The sequence below is a fragment of the Carex rostrata genome, chromosome 31 (assembly GCF_964058835.1).
Source record: "Carex rostrata chromosome 31, lpCarRost1.2, whole genome shotgun sequence".
NCBI classification, from domain to species: domain Eukaryota; kingdom Viridiplantae; phylum Streptophyta; class Magnoliopsida; order Poales; family Cyperaceae; genus Carex; species Carex rostrata.
The window spans coordinates 5,010,625-5,034,527 of NC_135948.1; the positions used below are offsets into that span (position 1 = coordinate 5,010,625).

General features: G+C 32.1%; 1 protein-coding gene across 2 annotated transcripts; it reads left to right on the forward strand.

Annotated features, from left to right (window-relative positions):
- Positions 1-14,116: 14,116 nt before the first annotated feature.
- LOC144547136 (uncharacterized) lies at positions 14,117-20,961 on the forward strand. Of its 2 annotated transcripts, none has more exons than XM_078295729.1 (2): positions 14,117-14,748; positions 20,762-20,961. In XM_078295729.1, the coding sequence occupies exon 1, from the start codon at positions 14,192-14,194 to the stop codon at positions 14,702-14,704; it is 513 nt and encodes a 170-aa protein (XP_078151855.1). In that variant the 5' UTR covers positions 14,117-14,191; the 3' UTR covers positions 14,705-14,748; positions 20,762-20,961. The 2 variants fall into 2 exon arrangements, with proteins under 2 accessions (XP_078151855.1, XP_078151856.1); XM_078295730.1 differs by lacking the exon at positions 20,762-20,961 and adding an exon at positions 17,757-18,166.
- Positions 20,962-23,903: the final 2,942 nt, after the last annotated feature.

Sequence of the window (23,903 nt, forward strand, 5' to 3'; positions counted from 1 at the left end):
GAGGACACGTGCAAGAATCATAGGCGATTCCATAAGCTGCATCCTCCCACGATGCAGGGATGCACAACCCCTTAAAAATGATAGAAGGCATGGAAGAAGGAGAAGATGGTGGCATGAGATTAATATTCGTTTGATCTATCTCTTTCTCAGTCATGTTTGTGTTCTCTCTCTTTTTTCTCATTCAAGCGACAGCAATGCTCTCTTTTATTTTCTTATTTTTGTGGTGTAGAGATTTGACAAGAAGGGATGGTATGATATAGTGAAGATATACTGAATTTATGGTGACAGAAGGGAGGTTACAAAAATGATGATAAATTGATAAGAATATTTTTTTTGGTGTGTAGGGGGATGTAAGCAATTATGAGCAAGGATAATAATTAGCAACAATCTGTTTTGAGGTTATTTCAAAAAAATAATAATAACAGTTAAAAAAAAAATAACAATGCAAAAAATGTGAATTGGAATGTAAGAATATGGTCAAGTGTTCAACTGTAACCACTGCAGCTCCTCTTTTTTTTTTTAGTAACCGCTGTAGTATTAAAAGGAACCCAGCGTTCTGACAAAGAAAACTAATAAATAAAATATAGAGATTTACTAATAATAAACTAATTTATAATTTTTTTTCGATTATACAAATTAGTTTATAAATCTAAATGGACACTGGAAATATAATGTATTTTATTAATAACTATCCATATTTAATTACTTTGATGAAATATTTGATAATTTTTAAATTGAATGAAATTTGATAAACAACCAATTTATAAGACTAACAAGATGTTTATATATATTTTTTTTTCTATTTTCCAGTCAAAAAGAAAAGATTGATTGTTCAGTAGACAAAAGCAGTGCAATTGACTTATTACAAAGCATTTTCAAAAATTATTAAATTGAATTATTATTAATAAAATAATAAATCCTAACCAAAATCAATAAAATAACAAAAAAAAATGTTCAAATCTTCATGAGGATCGTATGATTTCGACTCACAGACTCACTGAAGCTAGATGCAATGTAAAAATTTAAAAGGGTTCAAATGCCTCCATTTTTTTGTACATCCATCACCTCTATTTCTAAAAATTTAAATAACTCAAAGTTTAAAATTTAAACGTCAAAATAAAACCGTTAGATGTGATCTATGTTATTTTCTCTATGTGCCCATAAAAAATTATCACATTTTGATTTTGATTTTATGTGAATCAATAAGTTAAAAAAATCAACGTCTAGAAATTATCCACATTAGTGTACAATTTTACAAGCTCAAGATGACAACCAAAACAAAGTTTAAATGCCATAATTTTTTACACATGCATAGATAAAATGATGTAATTCATATCCAACGGTTTTATTTTGAATTTTAATATTTAAATTTTGAGTTATTGAAATTTTTTAAAATGGAGGCTGATGGAGGCACAAAAAATGGAGGCATTTGAACCCTAGATATTTCTTCTAAATAATGCATGCACGTTCATTGTTTCCCCCACATATTTCTTAATCTAACGGTCTTAAATCCACACAGCAGTAGTGTATCCACCCGTTTCTTTCTTAGCCAAGTTGTGTACTATTAATTTTGCATTGAAAATCAACACCAACTGGGATTAATTGCCACTCTCCGAAAATAATAATATCTAGTTTAAAATAATTAAATTTTTACACTGATAATTTTCTATAAAAAATTACAATTTAAGTAAATTTTGGACATAAATAATTATTTTAAAAATCACGATTAACCACATAAAAATTACTACAGAGCATGCAAAAAATATAAGCCCTTCAATCATAATAAATCAGAACAGAGAGAGGATAAAATTAAATAAATAATAATGTTAATGTTGTGTGACCCATGTGAAAAGCCATGAAACTTAATACGTTTTATGTTGTATATATATTAAAGTTGGAGAATAATTGAGTGTCAACGGGTGCAATACGCGTTGAAGGCATTTTTATACTCATATCCATTTAAAATTTATACATGTACCTTTACTTTTATTCCAAAAAGATAAACGAATAAATTGTAAGCATATATAATATTACTCCTAAGTAGTGCCTCATGTTAAGAAGCTAGAAGCATTCATTGTGAAATTCGGATTGAATTCAAAAATATAATAAACAAATAAATATATTAAACACATCTTCAATGCAATATAAAATATTCAAAAATATTTATTGGTAACATTATTTTAAAATATATAAATTATTCCTTATAAAAATTATAAAATTTTGTATACTTCAATTTGTCATAAATTATCAAATAAGAAAGTATATTAAGCAATAGAATAAATCAATCTCATTATCATAATATAAATTATAATTAAGTTTACAAATAAAAATTATCATGTATAATTTTATATTTATCTATTATCCTACACGATCATAATTAAAAAAAATAACTCTTATTCATAAGCTAACGAAATTGTTTTCTCCCCGATACACTTGTTAATCTGACAAAATGAGACTCGTAAACATAATTATAATTAACGAGGGCACGAAAGACATCACCCCTCAGATAATATCTATATAGACCGTTAAAATTAATTCAGATTTGCGTTTAATTAAATAAAAAAAAATAGCAGATCTCCCGATTTCAATTTAAATCAATTATACAGCGTAGTGTTAGATAATAAAGTAACAATTTCACCCCTTATAAGACAAAATATATATGTAGCGTGTGGGAAAATATGAAAAGCGGATTAAGAGTATGAAGTAACAATCACCCCTTATTTTCCGAATAGTTAGATAGGTACAAAATTACGTTCTTCTGAGAAAAACAGTAATGTTTTAATCCAGTTAAAATAATAATAAAAAGTTTCAAAAAATATAAAATTTAGTTTCCAAGCATATTTTAATATGAATATCACGTGGAGGGGTTTGAATCTATTGTTTGGACTTTGTAAACGAAGATAAAAACGGCTACTCTTAAGGACTTCCCAAAAAAAAAAAACGAAAATAAGAATGTGAGCATGGACCACTAAATCAATGGGTATTGACCATTGAGCCCTCTATTATAATATACTAAATATGATTTGAGTTGTTTTTAAAACTAACAAATCAAGTACGTTTAAATAAATTAAATAATAATTAATAATATAAAATAGTTATATTCATTGAGTTATGCATTTTTTATTTTAAACATTTTAAGTAAAACATTGGATCTGAATCTGATTCGACATCTGTACGATAATAATTAAGATATGATCCCCCAACACCAAACAAAAAAAATAATACAATTAAAAATACCAAGTCCAAATTAAATAGCTCTCTTCGATCTATGACACGTTAAGGCGAGTAAATGACAGGTAACAAAGAAAAAGAAAACGCAAGTTGATTTTTCCAAGTCAACTAATTTGACTCGTTCTTCTTCTTGATCAGATGAGATGGAGTGGTAACAAACGATCTTTGTGTAGGCGACCTATAAAGTTAAGAGAGTATTCTTTTAATCTGGAAAGCCTTACAATTACAAGTACAATACAAAATCAGACATAGAGACTAGAGAGGAACCAGACCATGTCAAATACGAGTTGCGCCATTGGGAGGAGAAGCTATTGACTATTGGAAACTTTTGACACGGTCTTTTCCTCGGATTGGGGAGTATATATATAGCACTTCATTCACTGATTCATCAATTCATGCAAAAAGCAAAGTTGTTTATCCACATTCCATTTAAATGATAAGCTCCCAGGCCGTCGCTTTCAGATCTAAAGACACTATTTGCCTAAACATGAGCGAATTGATTGTTACCAGTAAAGCAAGTAGCAGACACAAGTAGCTCCTCCTCTTCACGCCTCTCGCTTCTAGCATTAGGAAGGATGAATACCACTTGTGTCTGCCACTTGCTTTTCTGGTAACAATGGATATTTCAGTAAATTCTTTTGAAGAATTATTCGAATTGAGAAAGGACGAGTAATTTTAAATCGACAAATAATTGAGTAGCGTGATTTTCTCTTGGAGGAGAGAACGAGTAGGTGATAGAGAATGGAGACCATGCATATCATTTCTTTCTCATCGATCTTCCATTTTGTCCCTCTTTATCAAGGGGAACTGGAGAAGATTAAGGTAAACAATTTTTATATTTACTAGAGAAGAGAGTGTGAGAGGTACGATGCCCATCCTTTTCTTGCGTAGAGTGCTCCTGTTCTCAGGAAATTTTTTTTTTTTTATATAGATTTTTTATCTTAATTTAATAAGTTCCAAAAGTAAAATAACTCATAGTAAAATTTTGAACATAGATATTCGTGAGTATACGAGAAACCTTTTGATTTTTTTGTCCATTTAAATATGAGAACTTGCATTAAATATGTTTGGATGCACTAAGAATAGCGCTATTCTTATAATGCATTCAAACAACTTTTTAACTATTCAAAAATGACAACTTTGTCCTGAACTTTTAATTACATGACTTGTGATAAAATAGAAAAGACTGGTAATTGGTAGATGTCAGTTTTATAGGTTACTTGGTACCAATCTGAGAATCGGTATCAGTAGGGTTTATATGTGCCAATTTGTAGGGAGATGATACTGGTACCTTGGAAAAGGAACCAGTGAGGTTGTAGTGCTTTTGTTCGTTGTTTTTCTTTTGAGGATATTGCTTGTATGTGGTTTTTCTTTAATGAAACATGTAGCTTTTGCTACCTTTTTACAAATAAATAAACTTTTAATTACATCATGTTAGTCTTTAAATTTAAATAAAAAGGAAAAGTCAAGTTAGTCCTTAAATTTTGAAAAAAAATGAGAAAATTGACCTCTAAACTTGTATAAATCAAATCAGTTATTTAAGCTTCCAAAAAGGACAACTTAGAAGGACTATTTTTATTAATTGAGAGAAGTTAAAGGATGAAATTAATTTTTCTACTCTAAAAACTGATTTGATGCAATTGGAAGTTTCGAGATTGATTTGATTTTTTACCAAGACTTGGATTTTTCATATGAAGTTCAAAATCTCAATATATCCAAAACTAAGCTACACTGAGACCAATCTTTTTATTTTTATTTTTTACCACAGAGCACAAGTAGCATCAGGAAGGATGAATGCCTCTGGCAATTGTGTCTGTCACTTGCTTTTCTGGTAACGATGGATCTCTCAATGATACCCTCTTCTTCTTCTCTTCAGTCGACGAGTTAAGGCAATGTAGGAGCAATGCGACACTTACGATTGTCTTTGACCAACTCCAATCAAGTACGTTTTTTACTGTTATTGTTGTTTATATAATAAATTTATTGTCAATTTTTACTCTCCTTTCTTTTCCATCTTTTCAAAGGCAATCCTAGAATGTAGTATTTAATGACATATAAAATAAAAAAGAAGAAGACTGATGGAATTTACTTATTACATATGAATGAATTCGTTATTTAAACATTTTGATTATAAAAATTTATTAGAATTCAACTTTTACTGAATTCTATTTTGTTGAAATCATTTCCATTATTGAGAATAGATAGTGAGGTATGATGTCCATCATTTTCTTGCGTAGAGTGTGCTTGTGACAGGGTATACTTTTAGTGTGGACAATTACTATATTGTCCTTTTTTAGTTTTCTATCCTAGGTTTCCATCCTCATAGAATGATAGAAGAATAACTCCAGTCTAAAAGTAAATTTATAATTAACTGTAAAATGTAAAAACTACCAGTGCTTCCAGTGCAAGAGATAAGTTTCATTTAGGTAAGAACTTCATGCTTCGATGAAACAGGTGAGTTATGTCCCATTTTTTCTATGAAATAATGAGGCGGAAGCTGTAGTGATGTTGCAGGCTTCCATGGCTGTCGTGTCGTTATGTCAGGTTGAGTCCACGAACGAACGTTTAAATGAAAAAATAGAGCTTTTAACACAAAATATAATTTCTGGAATATATTTCAAAGCTTCAGTAGCAATTGTTCTGACATAATAAAACTTAAATAAATTGTATACTTCTAATCCATTTAAAAATGGTAAATTGTCATTGAAAATATCCATTGGATCAAGGATATGTTGGTCTCACCTCGAATTCATTTTATCCAGTTAATACCTTGTGAGTGATTGTGACTGATGTCAAATCGATCTACTTCTGTTTGAAAAAAGAAAAAGGACAGAAAGCTATCAGCAAATGTGCCGTTTAGGATCTATTGAATATAGTGAATTGAAAATGGGTCGGGTCGGGTTGATCTGGTTCAGACCCGGCCGGTCCAAGGGTTGCACAGGTCTACGGGTTAGCATGGGTCGGGTCCGGCGGGTCTAATTTGGAAGAGTTGGCCCAAACCCGTGCTGGACCCATGGTCCAAATTCACACGGGTTGGTCCAGTCCAGTCCACGGTCCGGGCCGGATCCGGTCCACGGTTCGGGCCGGATCCGGTCCACGGTCCGGGCTGGGTCCAGGTCTAGATTCGGATCTGTTTTTTTTTTTCAGTAACCGACTATTTCTGGCCGAAACAGGTTTATTTCTATTTAGTCCGGTCCCGTCCGGGTCTAGGCGGATCTCGAGTTAGTGCGGGACGGGTTTGGGCGGGTCTAGTGGAAAAATCCAATCCAAACCTTTGATAGACCCGTCCCTTGGGTTAGTCCGGTCCAGTCTGGGAGTCTTGCAAGGGTCGGATCGGTCCAGGTCCGGTACATGGTTTGGCCCCGGATTTCTCCATACACTAATTGAATATGAGATTATTTGGGGGTACACTGTTTTTTTCACTCTCTTAAATATCAAATAGTACAATGTCCTATTTACGTTGTTGATTTGGCATTGTGTACCAGTGTTTTAAAATGCGGTTTTGTTCATGCATGCGGAAGGCCACTGTATACCGCATATGCGGTATGCGGACGCATATGCGGATTTTCATGCGGATTTATATATGCGGATCAATTTTAAAATAAAAATTCACGTATATATATATGGCAAAGGATTCTATGGACATAAGGACCTATTTGTAAAATGAACATATTTTTATTTTCAAAGTTCAAACAGTCGATCCGAACCGTTCATCTTATTCTCCATATTAATATGTGCTTGGAGACCAAATTTTATATTTTTCTGAATTTTTTTACTATTTATTAAGATGGGTACAAAAAATATCAAATTCAGACCATTGAATCCGCATGGAAAACTGCATGGCCGCATTTTTAATCCGCATGGCCGCATGGAAAATTCCGCATGACCGCATATTCGGACCGCATATGCGGCCGCATGGTCAAAACCGTATGGAAAACCGCATGGGCATTCTGAGCACGGCTGCCGACCGCATACGCATATGCGGCCGCATTTTAAAACACTGTTGTGTACAGCCTATCGTATGATTTCTTTTTCAGGTTTAGGATCTATTGATAATCATTTATCTTGACAATTTTGGTATCTCTTTTTTAAATTATACCAAACAAAATTTTTAACTCAAGAAAAACATGTTCAAGATGATTTCTATATAGATTACTTATATATTATCATACAATTTCAATATTATTTAATATTCCATCAAATTCCGTTAAATATGGACAATTTAACTTGTATGTCATTTGATAAACGATAAAACATTATTAAATTTGATTATTTTTTTTATGTATATTTTCATATGCTAGATTTAATTTTACTCTCGTCACCGCAGCGTAAATAGAATTCTCCCATATATGGGCCAATATATGAATGATGTAAGAGTTGTGGTGGGCTAGATGGGCCGGTTCTTTGAAATTGGTTCTCTCTAACTTGTCTTTATTTAAATTTTGTTTACCTCATTATACATTTTTGCATGGTAGATCCGTAGATTTAGAGGTCGATTACTATTAAAAGGTTGTCCTCATAAATCATATTTAACCGGGCAAACTATTTGCTTGTCCATTGATAGGCCATGGCAGGATTAGATGAAACTTATGCAGTATTGACCAAGTCAAAAATTAAAATTGAACTAAAGAACAAATAAGTGTTATACTACATTTTCAACTCAACAAAAGGGTTTGCTCCTCAAGAGAGGGCCAAAATTCACCTCTACACTCTAATTTGAGGTACAAAAATCAAACCTTTTATGGAACAAGCCGATATTAATTGGTCAGATTCGGTCAGCCCTTTCTTATGTGCCCTCTTTCATAGTAAGGCCTTTGCCCCCGTTCTTTTTCATTGCTTTATTTTTGAAGGTCAGCTTTTTCATTGCCTTAGTAAAGCTACAATCAGGAAGTTTAATTGAAAAACAAAATCTAATTTCTGTTACAGGATGAAGTTTAAATTTTGTAATTACAAAAACTATATGAAAAGAAACAAAAATTTAGTATAAAGTTGGCAAGTTTGATATTATCAAGCATTTATGTGAAACTTAATGATTCAGAATTCGTTCATTCAAACTTAAAAAGGAAAATGAGTATAGAATATCAGTGGAATTTTTCGGAAACTTGGCTTCGGCAAGATTTTATTGATTTTGTAATATTCTGCTTCGCAAGCCATTAATTTTCAGATTGCATGAACATTATAATTAGGGCTGCCAATGGATATTCATAAATTTAATCCAAATCCATATGAATGGTTCTGCATATAAATCTAAGAATTGTTCAATAGTTTGTTAGATCCATATATGTATTATAAAGATATATAAAAAAAAAATGTTGGTTATTGGATTTGTATTCGGATCTTGCACAATCCAAATATGAAATCCGCTAAGAATTTGATAAGTAATATTATTCTAAACTACTAAATATCATTTGAATAGAAGCAGAAAAAAAAAATGTTTCAAAATTATATGTTTCACATACGATCAAAAAATTAAATCATAATTCATCACATGAATTTGTTTAAATAAAATCATAGTTCATATTCTTTACATTTATAATATAAAATAGTTATACTCTTGTATTATGCATTTGTTTTTCTATTTTAGACATTTTATCTACAATATCTAATATGATCTGAGTTTAATACGAAATCTACTACAATAATAAGATATGGATTCATATTTGGATCCTCAAATATTATTGTATGTGCAACTTGTAAAATCTTAAGGGATTTATATTTGAATTATACAAGAATTTAGTCCAAATACGATTCATCAAAACTTTCAATACATATATGATGGTTTTTTTTAAGTAAGAGTTTGTCATTATAATTCATTTGAAACGGATGAATCGAATTACTTTACTATTCAAAACAATCAAATTAATAATTTGTACTTTATTTTGAAAAAAAAAAAAAAAGGTATACCAACTAAATTAAATATCTTGGTCTTCTATCACACGTCAAGGCGACTGTCATTTTATACGTTAATGCGAGGACCCCGTAATAACACGCAAATTGACTTTCAAAGTCGATTAATTTGGGTCGTTCTTCTAATCTTCTGGATGTGATGTGACGGCCTTGTATTACCGATCTTTGGGAGTCCGTGTCCCCCCGGTACCTGAGGTGCATTTGAAAAAAAGGAACGGTCCAGATTAATTCTATTCATATCAAACTCAATATAGTAACTGTTGAAGTTGTAGGGGGGGGGGCTGTTTTGAGATTTGTGCCAAGTGAAATGAACGGTCCAGATTCACCACTTGCACCTCAGGTACCTGGGGTGATACGGATTTGATCTTTGGAAGGTGAGACCAATCATAGTCACAAGATTCGCAAATTATTCAGATTTGAATCATCGACGAATCAATTCGCGTATTATTCGATATACATGAATTATTTACGAATTATTCACAAATTTTACAAATTATACCCGAATTATTTCTCGACCTAAAAACTTCATAGTATATATCTCTATCTCTATTCTATTATTAAGCACGTTGGGTGTCCAATCCTTCAACAGTTACGATTGAAAGATGAAACTTCAGATTTGATCTTTGCCATCTAATTGCATAATTTGTCTTATTTTGATTAAATACATATGTTTTATGTATAGAAGTCTAAATTTAGTTAAAAACATATCACTACATGTTCTGTCACACGATACGTTACAATTAAAATTGAACAAACTCTGAAATTTAGCGATATATTTATGTGTTTCCATATTTCTTCTCTTCAATTGAGAAGACTCCACCTTCCATTTTATTATTTCTTTATTTTTTTACTTCTTCTTCGTTTCTATACGGATCACAATGAAAATCATTTTTTTAATTTTTTTATTTCTTTTTCTTTGTTTCTATACATATTGTTGTGGACAATTTAGAATATATTTTCAATATATAATATATCAATATGTGTGTGTATTCTAAATTGGAAACAAATTAAAGAAGAATAAGAATATAAATTGAAAACAAAGAAGAATATAAATTGGAACGTGTGTGTGAATATATATTTCTCTTATAATATGTGTGTGTATATATATATCCTATACATACACACGATAACACTTTTTATTTATATTTTTTGATATCATATTATATGTCGATATTGAATTATTGTATGATATTTGATATTAGATTCGAATAGAGCTATTATTTGATATTATTGGAACTTAAAAATAAAGAATCATCACATCATCCAATTATTATCAAAGATCACAATTAAAGTTAATTAAAAATACATAATCATATAAATTTTCTAATAACATGTGTCTTAATTTTTAGATAATTATTATTTTCATTGATATAATTTTTTTCTTATAATATGTTCTCGTTGCAACGCATCTCCATTCTATTATTAAGCACGTTAGGTGTCCGATTCTCGAACGGCTACGATTGAAAGATAAAACTTCGGATTTGATCTCAGCCATCCAATTGCATAATTTGTCTTGTTTTGATTAAATGCATATGTTTTATGTATAGAAATCTAAATTTAGTTAAAAACATACTCACCACATGTTCTGTCGCATGATACGTTACAATTAAAATTGAACAAACTCTGAAATTTAGTGATATATTTTTTGTTTCCTTATTTCTTTGTTTTCATATTTCTCCTCTTCAATTGAGAAGACTCCACCTTCCATTTTTTTATTTCTTTGTTTCCTTACTTTTCTTCGTTTCTATACGGATCACAATGGAAGTCATATTTTTTATTTCCTTATTTCTCTTTCTTTGTTTCTATACATATTGTTGTGGGCAATTTAGAATATATTTCCAATATATAATATATCAATGTGTGTGTGTGTGTGTGTATTCTAAATTGAAAACAAATTAAAGAAGAAGAATAATATAAATTGGAATGTGTGTGAATATATATTTCTCTTATAATATGTGTGTATGTGTGTGTGTGTGTGTATCTTATACATACACACGATAACATTTTTTATTATATTTTGATATCATATTATATGTCGATATTGAATTGTTATACGATATATGATATCAAAACACGGTGTTGTCAAACTCCACGTGTTGAAAGTTTGTTTGACCCATTTTTTTGGAATCTAACCAAGATAATTGATTATGTTCTTATAAATTTAGTGTCTAATAAAATATAGTGAAAATCAAAAGAAAATGAAATTTATCACAAGTTGTCCGGCCAACATGCATCCATGTAAAACATGTTCTAAATATTAAATCATATTTTAATCCTGAGTCTTCGACAGTGTAAAATTGAACACATGACAGTAGACTTACGTTGTTGTTTAAACTCTTTCGCAAATCACCACTTAATTCTAATTCAAAGAGAGTTTGTGTAAGAGATTAAATCTCATTTAATAAACTACTTTACGTGAAGCAACAGAACAATAAAAACACAGATCACAATCAGCATCAACACACAAAGTAAAAATTAATACTACTAGTTATTTCTTGAGAATCAAAAATACTTTTGTCTCATTTCGGTATATTGCAACTTGTCTGTAAGGTTACATATGAGGATTTAAACTTACGTTACTTAAATTGGCAGTGTTGTCGCACTAGCTCATCCATTGATTGCATTCTGGACATGTACAAAATTTCCTCCCTGAATTCTTTTTGGTTTTCGAAAGCATCACAACAGTCGGCTTAAGACATCTATTGCAATTATAAGGTTTTGATGAGTAACGACTACTTTGACTACTCATTTCACCTATACAAAATAAAAAAATAACATTAATTAACTAAATCCTAGTTTAAGTTAGTTTTTCCCTAATTTAAGAAACCATTCAAAGTAACGATTAAAATAAACATAAAATAAAGGAGGGAAGAGTGATCTAGCATACAAATTAATGACTCCAGGAGAGGAAATGCGGATCTTTGTTCGTCGATTTTGAAAAGTTAAAATTCGCAGCGAGTAATATAGCACTGTTCACACAAAAGCGTATGCACAAAATTCCAGTATAGCAAGCTATACCTTTTAAACCTTGGTTACACCTTTTGATTCATATTGCAAGTGCACAATCCTATCGAGCAGTATATTCAGGTATCGATCCAAGGGACGGTTCAAGTATTAACCAGACTTTACTTAAATTAATAAACGACTAGAAGTGAGAAAAGGTTGGTTTTTAGTATTTAAGTTCCTAATCAGTTCAATGACAATAATTAAATGCAAGAAAGTAAATTAACTTGGTTTTAAATCAATAATAAAAAAAGGTTTCCAGGGTTAAGACTTCATCTCAGTTCTGCCTCGAGGCACCCTGTCCATGTAGTTTCCTACACGGGCCGGATACTGTTGTACACGATCCGTGTGGCCCTCGAGTTAATGCACCAGTTACAGTTTCTTTGTATTATTCTTTTGTGTAGGGTTCTACTGACCAGACCTAATGTTCTTAAACCTCAACTGTTGTATGTTGGTTCATTAACTTGGTAAGGAATTGCAATGTTTGCCCTCTAGGGTTCTAAACCTCAACTTTCGTATATTGGTCCGAATTACCTAGTTGCTTGTTTAGTATACTAAAGGTAACATCTTATCCGTCGATAAGAGGAAATGTTCACTTTTCGGCTACTATTTGGTTTTACCTTTCAGATCACTAAACCTACCTCATGTACTTAGTTTGGTTGAGAGATTATAAGGGTAGAAATGCCTTGTAGATGTGATCATGCATCTAGTGGCAAATCAATAAAAATCAAACAATTTAATCTAAGCAATTAAAATCAAACACAATCAAGCAAGCAAACACAAATTTCAACACAAAAATCCAATAACTAATATGCAAAATAAAACATTCGATTACATCAAAACTCTAGAAACTGAAAAGTCTACTCAAACATAGTTCTAAAACAAATAAAAGAGATGATAAAAGAAACAGCCATGACAAAACCCGAAGTACTAAGAAGATCCGTCGAAAACCCACGTCTTTCGCTTCTCAACTTCGTCTCCAAGCTTAGCCGCCAAGACCAAACCCTAGAATCTATTCCTTAGCTCCAGAAACGTCCAAGATGCCTATCTGGTGCAAGAAATCTCGCCTATATAGCCTCTAGGCCGACCTTCCTTCTTTCAGCCTTTGTTTTCAAAACGGTTTTGTTTTCGGAAATGCTTGACACGGCCCGTGTGAAAAGCTACACAGGCAGTGTGCCTGTGTTTCTTCTGTGGTCGAGTCAGCGGTCATGTCAGTGGTCGGGTCGAGGTCGACACGGGCCGGGCAAGATGGTACACGGACCGTGTAAAAACTTCTCACATTCCAGATTCCCCTCGATTTCGCCCGATTCTTGCAAAATAAGAACAAACTTGCAGCAGTACCACATTCTATAGATATTTCAATGAAATACGACCGATTTAATTGTTTAAACACAGGTTTTGGTACAAAACCTTGACACTGTACTCAGTCTCCTTCGACCCATATTGAGTTTCACCTCCGAAATATACCATTAAGCCAATCATGATCGTTCATGTTCTGGTCAATTAATCTAAAAGATGTAATTTTTAAATTTAGGTGATACATCACAACTTAATTATTCTGTTAAAATAATATACATCACAAGCTTACTATTAATTGTTCTTTAGTTATTGTCTGCTTTGCTAAACGTGTTATTTTTTGGATGTATGTTGATACTATGCTTCGAGGTGTTGATGTTGGTAGCAGTAAGCTAGTTTTTGTTTTTGATAGAAGGTTCAAATTGTAATAGTAAATTCCTGTAGTATATGTATTAATTGATACTCAGCCGTGTTTAGGTACCAACTTTTGATACTTACTCATAGTTCTACAATTTCATTGGAAATCGATAGAATACTTCCACTACTTCGTAAAATAAAAAATTAAAAAAATTAATCAGCTCGACAGTTGCAGCTTCCGAGGAAATTTCCACGAAGCCTTAAGTGAAGTTCTTCATCACGCAACCTTCTAGCTATATATTGAGAAAGGAACTCCATTATTTTAATCCACATTCACTATAAATATTAGAGCCCGTAGCCTTGCCTTCCATTTGACAGTCCGATATTTTGGCTAAACATGAGCGAATTAAAACCGAACAACACAACCGATCAAAAAAATGTACTGAAGGATCCGTTGTTACCGGCAGAGGATGTGGCAGACACAAAGAGCTCCTCCTCCCGCTCATGGCTCTCCCGTCTTGGTTTGCTATGTCTCACCTTTAATTCAGGGATAGCGATCAATCGGTCCCACAATGATCCTTGGTCGGTGGCCTTCATAGTTTCTATGTTCCTCGATCTCCTCCTCTTGTTCTTTTGCCTACAGAAGTTTGAGAAGATGCCTCGCAATTCTCCAGTGAGGACTTGGCTCAAGATAGCAATATGGTTCCTTAGTACATTTCTTACGGTAATGTTCTCCTACCGAGTGGCTGCTCTGATGCCTCTTGCAGTGGCGATCGTAGTCTGGGTCATGGCGCTCAGCACCGTCGGTGCTGGGTTTTATTTGTTCTTCGTTTACCGCGAGGATGATGTTGAGAAGAATGTTTCTTCTAGTGATGCAAAGCCGGCGGCGAAGATGGTTGAAGGACCGTAGTGCCTAAAGTCCTCTACAATCTCTTGTGGATACTACTAGTAATGGTAATCACTCAATATTTTTGTATATCATTTTTGTTTGCTGTTTAAACTTGGAAAATTATACAAATTTTCTTACTTTTCAAAATTTTAAACAAAATATCCTCGTGGGAGCATCATTTCGATCTTTCTCCTCCAAACCCCCTACCTAGGGGTGTCAATGAGTACGATATGAGTAGGATAAAAACATTTTCATTATCATACCCACTAAGAATTAATCTTATTCATATTCTACCCTTACTTATTAAGAATTGATCTTACCCTATTCTACTATAAAACGGTAACAGATAAATAACAAATCATATTAATATATTAATTAATTGCATACATATGCAATCACATTACTAATAAAAAAATTACAATCAATTTTAGTTAAATTGTTTTTTTCAATTAACTAAGAGTAATATGTGAACATTTTTCTCATAAAAAAACATACACTAAATAACAAAAATATGTCACTAATTATTGCTCAAACATTAGCATATGAAAATAAATTTCATCATCACTAATAATTGCTCAAAAATTATCATATAATTTTATTATATATAATTGTTGGTCCCAAAGGCACTTAGAGGGGGTGAATAGGGCATTTTTTAAATTTTAATCTAAGTTAATTTAACTACACTTGTCTACAAGTTATCTGTGGCGGAAACTAGAATAACTTTAATCTAAATAAATAAAGAGGAGGGTTCAAATGCACCCAAATTTTTGTGCACCCAAATGCACCCTATCCTTTTTCTCCGTTTTCAAAGTCTGAATAGTCAATCCGAACCGTTAGATACGATCTATATATTAAGATGTGCTTGGAGACCAAATTTTATATTTTTTGGAATTTTTTTACTATTTATTAAGCCACTTTGAAAAATCGCTGATCCAATGGTCCAGAAAATGTAAAATCAGCGATTTTCAAAGTGGCTTAATAAATAGTAAAAAAATTCCAAAAAAATATAAAATTTGGTCTCCAAGCACATCTTAATATATAGATCGCATCTAACGGTTCGGATTGACTATTCGGACTTTGAAAACGGAGAAAAATGATTTGAAAGATAGGGTGCATTTGGGTGCATTTGAACCCTCCTCATAAATAAATATGAAAGTAAATAGTATAGTTTAGAGACATTTGACACAAGAATTATTTACAGAGTTCGGCACTAACACCTATATCTCCGAAGCCCGCGACCTTCGAGATGATGCGTCTTTCTTTACCCAATGAGAAATAAAGTACAATGTGGAACCGGTGAGCCCTTACAAAGCTTATGAGAAATCACACGGCCCGAGCACAGAAATGGCTCAGGAGCACTAAAGGCTCAAAGTAGAACAAGGCGAGCAACAAATTAAGGATAAAAGAAGAAGAATCGAGCAACAAATGCCCTAGTGTTTGTAGTAAATAAATATTTCTCACAAATCACTTGAACTCTTGCAATAGATTGAGTATGGTGGAGAAGAATTTCGGTTGTTGAAGTTTCAAGATCAAGCAACCATAGTAGCTCTCTTTTTGAATTGAGAAAAAGAAGGTTTACAGCTGGAGCTCTAAGATAAAACCTAATATTTGCTTCTATATATAGGGAGAAGAAAATCTAGGTTTATAGACGTTACCATATCTAACGTTTGCTTTCCACGGCCCATAGAGACCCATTCATTCATAATTTGAATAAAGTTAATACATGAAATTGTAGATATCGGTCTTCTAGAAATTTCAAGCTTTGATTCACTCAAATTGGAGTTCGTATGACCGAATGGCAGTCAAAATACGAAAGGTTTTGATAGTTGGAAAGTGCTAACCGTTATAATGGTTGGAACCGTTGCACAACGGAAAATTCATTTCTGAGGTCCCAAAACTCCAGAGGCCAACTGTTGTGGGACCCGTCACAATAGTTATGACCCGTTACAACGGTTATCAGACGTTATAGATCTTCAGCAATCTTCAAACTGGCATATCTCAGCGCTTAGGTGTCCAATTTTGGTATATGAACACTTTTGGAAAACTTGTGAAAAGTAGATGTTGATTTTGAAATCTTAGCCTTTATTGAAACAATGATTCAATCAATTATCTCAAAGACAAAGGAAAGAGCCTTAACAGTCTTGTTTCAATTTTAACTCTTATGAGACTGTACATATCTCAACTGAAAAAAATTGCTAAATTCAACAAATATATATTTTGCAAATCTAGTCAAATAGACAAGTAGATTATGGCACAATTCAACAATAATTACCCTATAGGTTAACGGGTATAATACTTTACATGTACCCTTTACCGTTTAACTAAGGAAAAAAATCCTTACCAATACACATACCCGATAAGCTAACGGAAAAAAAAACTTACTCATATTCGCTTTATCGAATACAGTACGGGCCGAGATTTTTATTAATACTCTAAAAATAAAGATAATAACAAATATGCCCTCGTTTTTTTTAAATGCCCTGACCGCGCCCAAGTGGGGTGGTTTGGTGCTAAGAGCTGGCCGCCTCCCATTTGGACAGTCAGGGCATTTAAAAAAAAAACTGAGGACATATTTGATATTTTCTTTATTTTTTAGAGTATTAATAAAAATCTTATCCAACGGTTAAAATTGTATCATTGGCACCCCTATTCCTACCTCTTGTTTATTTTCATCAGTTTTGGCGTTTTCTTCTCTCTTATTATATTTTAATAAGCACATAAAAAATTCAAAAAAAAAATGTAATTCATGCAACAAATTTTTTACAAATAAGAAACATAATTTCAATTAGACAACATATATAACATATATATGTTTTTCCATTAAGTAACCGTGTTTTTTTATCAAGTTCTTCAAAGTAAAAAATTATAGTCTTATGAGAAAATATGAAAAGGCATTGTTGTATAAGGATATTTTTTTTTTATTTAGATAGATTTAGTAACATAAAAAGTACAAGTACATGGTCTGTATTTATTTATTTTAATGCGGAACTATAATAGGAGATTTTTGTTGTCACTACACAAATAAAATGATACAACATACGAAAATATAAATACTAACTGATTGTGTTTTCAGTCTATCGCCAAGCGAACTCAATAGGTGCTAAGAGGGGCGAACAAGTTATCAGATTTTAAGGGTCCCGTTAATTATCATCATGAGGGGAGAGTGGAAGAGACAAGAAATTTTACAGATTTTTTTTTTATATGCAAAAAAATTGTTACCTGAATTACATTTTTTTTAAAAATCTTTTATGCGCATTTTGGAAGAGAGAGACATTTTGTCCTACAAAAGCATTTTGATAATAATCTTAGAATAGGGACATTTTGTTTGAAAAGTTTGAAAGATAATACTTTGTAAAATTTCCCATTTAAACTTGCTAATAATTAACCTTAATCTCGCTGAATTCTGTGTTATTTTCACCCAAGAAGTAGATTTTTGTCTAATTGAACCGTCTAATTTAAATCAAACAAATCAATTAATATCAGAAACTTCTTTAAATGACATATCATACCAATTCAGTCTATTTTAGATCAGATGGTAATTCAATTCAAGAAAATAAACTACTACTCTTGATTGAGAATACTAATAGATACGAACGGAAACCTTAAACTTTATAAATCAAATACGATAATTCATGGAATTTTGAATAAGTGGACCTTGTCCTCCGACATGGTTTGTTCTATATCTTCAGCCAAATGCCCAAATCGAAAATAACTTGGAAAACTAAAGGAAGAAGTTATATTTTTGTTCTTGAAGTTGGTGAAGTTGGTGAGATGTTTTGGTGGAGACTTGAAGGAGATTTAAGTTGGATAATTGAAGCTAAGCCTTCAGTTTAAGCTATTTTTGTTCGGTGTAGGTTGAAAATTAGAATAGTGTAAGAGAGTATTAACAATCTTCTAAAACTAATTTGGTTATTCCATGTTAGGTTGTTAAGTTATATTTGTTTGATAAAAGCTCAAAATTAAGGAAAGCTAAGCAGGAGGCAACTTCTTTTTACTCACAGTGGGCTCCTCATGACAGTCTAATTAAGGATTAAACTTTGGAGCTCGCTTGACGATCCAAGGATTGAATTTCTTATTATTCGATTTAGTCCTCAACCAAACAAGAGGTAAATATTTTTAAAAAAATGGTCAAGTTAATCCTTAATTTTGAAAAGATGAGAAAATTGACCTCTAAACATCTATATGAACCAAATTGATTGTTTAAGTTTCAAAAAAGAACAAAAAAGAGCCTCAGTTAGGACTATTTTACTTAATTTGAGAGAAGTTAAAGTATCAACTTAATTTTTTTTTTTAAAGTTAAAGGACTAATGTAAAAATAATTTAGAAGAAAGACTGTTTGTTACTTGTAACAAACGAAAAATGGACTACTCATTGACCAATATATATTTTCTAACAATAGGTAGACGGGTGGCCATCAACTACTTGTGCAAATAATTGCATATTATGATCAATTTATCATAGTTAATCAATTCTATGCCAAGAAAGCTAATATTAACGTAAAACAAACAAAGAAAAAAATGGTGAAGTGGGTTTTTCAATAGTAAAAGCGTATACACCTGAATTTGTATTGAAAGGAACAAAAAATAATCCTAAATCATAATCCTAAATTTAAGAGGAATGCACAACCATGTCTCTATTAAGCTTAGTTAGCCTCACTAAATACCATAATCTCAATAAACCATTCACAATTTTGCCCAATTGTATCAATTGAATCAGCAGGTCTGTTAAAGTTAATTTATCAGTACACCAGTAACCAACTTTTGAAGTACTAAATAAAAGCAATTTCAAGCATGAGACAAATGAACTCAATCAAAGGGAGCATGAAAATCTGAGACAATTGCATACATCATATATTGGATGGAACCATCACCAACCTGACTCAATTAGCAATATGAAATTGCAAGACAGGTGTTGCCGCATGCGATGATCTTTTGATCAATTCTCTCTACATTTATATGATGTACACTATAAAGAATGACAGACCTGGGGTGTGAAGTTGCCTAAATGGCTCTCTGAGAGAGTGAACCAGTGTGCCATATCTGGCACATAGGCTATCTATCGAACATTTCACTGGAGCATAAAGTTATCAGCAGAGAGAACAGCTTAACATGTCTCCCTTTTTATTCTTACTGAAAGACAAAGCAAGCAATGCTTTGATTTAGCTTAGACTAACAAGCCAGGGGTATTTTTGTGCTGAAGATATATCTTTCTCCAGAGCCTTGAATTTCTTTTTTTTGTTCGGGGCAAGATTGGGTAATGCCTCAAGCAGATGATGCTCTTCCACTATTCCGAATGGAAGAGTTAAAAAGCTCTTTCCACCTGTTATTCTACTCTTCTAAGAAGCTTGGAGCGTGTTTAGTAGTGGTAGAATAGTACGTGAAACTATTCAGCTATTTTATTCTTGAAAAATTCTCCGATACCAGACTAAGAAAATGCAATTGGCAATTATATCAAATTAAATGGAGAAACACTAGTCCAGGCCTTTTTCATTTGATTGTTTAGAATAGCTATAACACCATAATTTGAGTATAATTAGGGTGTTCTTAGTTAAGCTCACCAACTCTCTTGGTGAGTATAACTCTAAATTGACTTCAAACAACAAAACTTGATGAGCTTAATTATAAAACCTATTTGATTGACTTCAAATAATAAATTCAAATTGTTAAAAATGATCTACTTGCTTGACAACCACTGTCAACATTTAATAAAAAAAAAACTATCTACTTCACAAATTATGCATTTACATGCAAATTTTTTTAGATGTTTGAATTAATTTAGTATAAAGTCAAGCGGTAAAAATATCAAAATAAAAATTAGATTATAAATCTTTTTTTATTTTTATCACTTGACTTTCTACTAAACTAATTTGAAATTTTAAAAACTTTGTGTGTACTTCGATCATGAAGTATTAGTTTCAATAGTTTGAATTTGTCTTTTAAATCTAATTTGATAAATTTTGGAGTTAAGCTCACCAGTAAAGTTAGTGAGCTTAAGAATACCTTAGTTCTTCTCACCATGATTTAATTAGCATGCAAAGAATTGAATTTAACATGATTTCTTGTAAAAATAAAACCGCAGATTGTACTAGGAGCAGCTGCATGTACCATAGCCAATCATAATAATCGGCGTTCTTCCCTTCTTATCTTTCATTTTTCATTTTTATTTACTCAAGGAAATTTAGTCAATGCAGATCTCAGGAAACAAAATCATTTGGTCGATAAATAATCTGTTGTCCAGTATCTATATGTAATATTGGAACTTATGTATGCCATTGTAAATATATATATATATATTGGAGGCAGCACTCAACATGTGATTTGTGTTCTTTTGTCTGTTAGTTGGTAATAAATTGCTTAAATAATGAAATACATTACAGTCCTATTTAGCAGTTAGCACCAGTCTAAATTTAATTGGTCATAGCTTTTTGGACCAAATGAATTAAGCCCGTGAAGAGCTTAAAGACAAGAATCAAGTCCGTTTCAGAATGACTGGATAAGGCTGTCTTACTAGTAAGTTCGTTTGCTAAGAGCGTGGAGATTAAAATTTTAAGTTGTATTAAAAAGAGTTTGTTTGGCAATAAAGTGGAATTTTAATAAGACTGTAAGCTGAGTAAAATATTTAGGTCTCGTAGAATCATAGTTTAAAAACTTAAACAAGCTTAAAAAGAATAGACAAAATTAATAAAAAAAAATGTAGCCTTAAACTTTACAAATAAGCACTTGTTTGACAAATCTAAGGCTCATTCGAATACTAGTGAGTTCTAAAAAAAATGTCGGAGAGCACCAGTACTAGAGTTGAAGTTTTGTATTAAGATATATTAGACTAGGTCAACTTCTCACCAAACAGCACTTACCCTTGGTAAATTAACAACACTTTAGTTTTTTCTGAAATGAATTTGAGTAGTTGAACGGTATTATTTTATTTTATTTTTTGAAATCTTGTCACAATGGGTTGAATTTGAGAAGTTGAACGGTATTATTTTAATCCGAAATAAGAGAATATTTTTCGTATAGCAAGACAATTCTCTCTCATACAAAGTTTTTAACTTTTTCCACTTAAAGAAAAAGGATAAATTAAATTGTAACATAAATTAAATAATTACAATTTGATCAGAATTTTATTTTTAACGGTCAGATTTATCAACTACGGATATCACTGACTGAGGATGAATGAATACTGATTGAATAGGCGTATAATTCAGGAATTTGTAAATTATTAATGAAATAAATGCATTTAATGTACAATATGCACGTGGGTGAAGTTCACGTGACCCTATGCAACTCCGTTCGAAATCATGACATTGGCAGCTTCTGCAAAGTAGATTTTAAAAAAAATATGATAAAATTGTATGTATAAAACTATAAAATTATGTGTTTTTCTTTCAAATTTTTTAATTACATATTTACCATTTTAAATTCTCATATCTCATATATTTATTTAATTAGCTAAAAACTAAAATTAATTAAGTTTCATCTTATATTAAATATAATTAAGCACCTATCTCTCTATCTTGCTTCTAAAGAGAAAATCGATAGAGAATTTTTTTCAATAAAAGTTGGAGGTTAAGTCACTCAATTATTTAATATCTTAGTAATATAATAGATGATTTATTTTATCTGAGTTTCACACTCATGATATTCTATATAAAGATCATGTGTCTTTACACAATATATCAAATACTAGTTCTTGAAATCGCTAAAGATAGTTGATGTGGGCCTATATATTTGAATTCTTTTTATGAACCATAATTAAAAAAAAAAAAATTTACCAAACCAATATGATTGTGTTCTTTTTTTACAAACACCATAAGAACCGAAATGGCATTTCGGTCTCTAGTGATTTCACATTTTTTCATGAAAAAATGGTGTAGCTATTGGTGTAATACCTTGTACCGAGATGTCATTTCAGTTCACTGTTTTTTCAGCTAGGACCGAATTAGCATTTCGGTTCTGTTCACACAAAAGTATGCACAAAGTTTCAGTACAGCAAGCTGTACCTTTTAACCTTGATTACATTTTCGACTCAGATTGCAAGTGTACAATCCTAATCGCGTAGTATTATCAGGTATCGATCCACAGGGACGGTTGAAACTTAACTGGACTTTACTTAAATTAAATAAACTCTAGAAGTTGCAAATGTGATTTTGGTGTTTTAAAAAGATAAATAATAATATTCAAAACAATAAATATTTTTGGAGTTTTGTTTAATGAGAATAAAAAGGCGTTTCCAGGGTTCAGATTTCATTTCTGTTCAGCCCCGAGGCATACGGCCCGTACGGATTCCCGTACAGCCCGTAGGGGGCCCCGAGTTAATGTTGCAGCTACTGTTTTCTGCATTGATACTAATGTTTAGGGTTTCTATCGACCAGATCTAGATACCTAACCTCAACTTTCGCATTTTGGCCTAGTACCCGATTACCGGACTCAAATACTTCCCTCTTAGATGCGTTAAACCTCAACTTTCACATTTTGGCCTAATTTATCCAAGTCACTTGTCGGTTTACTAAAAGTATCCAAGGACTTTCGCCTCAAGGAAAGTTTCACCTTTCGGGTACTCCTTGGTTTTACCCTACTTCATATACTTTATTCGGTTGGATTAAATGTCATAGACTTGGCTCCTAACACTTAGATGTGCGCATTCATCTAACGAGATGACTAATCAATTCAAGCAACCACAAATAAAGCAATCAAAATACTACACAACAGGATAAAAACAAAGTATTCAACACAAAATCCAAGTAGCATGCAAACAAAACCAAACTAGAAACTACATCTTAGCCCTAGAAACTAAAAGAAAAGAAAGCAAATAAAACAAGTAAAGATAATGATAAGGGAGCTCATGGCAAAGCTCGAGGAACGAAGAAGATCCGTCGCAAAACTCTCGTTTTTCTCCTCTCTACTTGCTCTCCAAGCCAAGCCCTCGCTCCCAAACCCTAGGTTGATCCCCCCATGATAAGGAATGATTTCTCCCTTTTTTTGGTGTGGAATATCTCCTTTTATGCCCCAGATCACGTCCCAAGAGGCTTCCTTTTCGGCCTCCTTAAATTATGCTCATTTCAGATTCCAGCTGGATTTTCCGAATTAGCGTCCTACGGCCCGTAGGGGACCCCGTACGGGCCGTATGCCTGTACTTTGTCTTGGAGACTTTGTGCCTTTGTTGTGGAACCTTTTGTGTGGTTGGGCAGATCTTGTACGGTCCGTAGGGAATGTCATACGGGCCG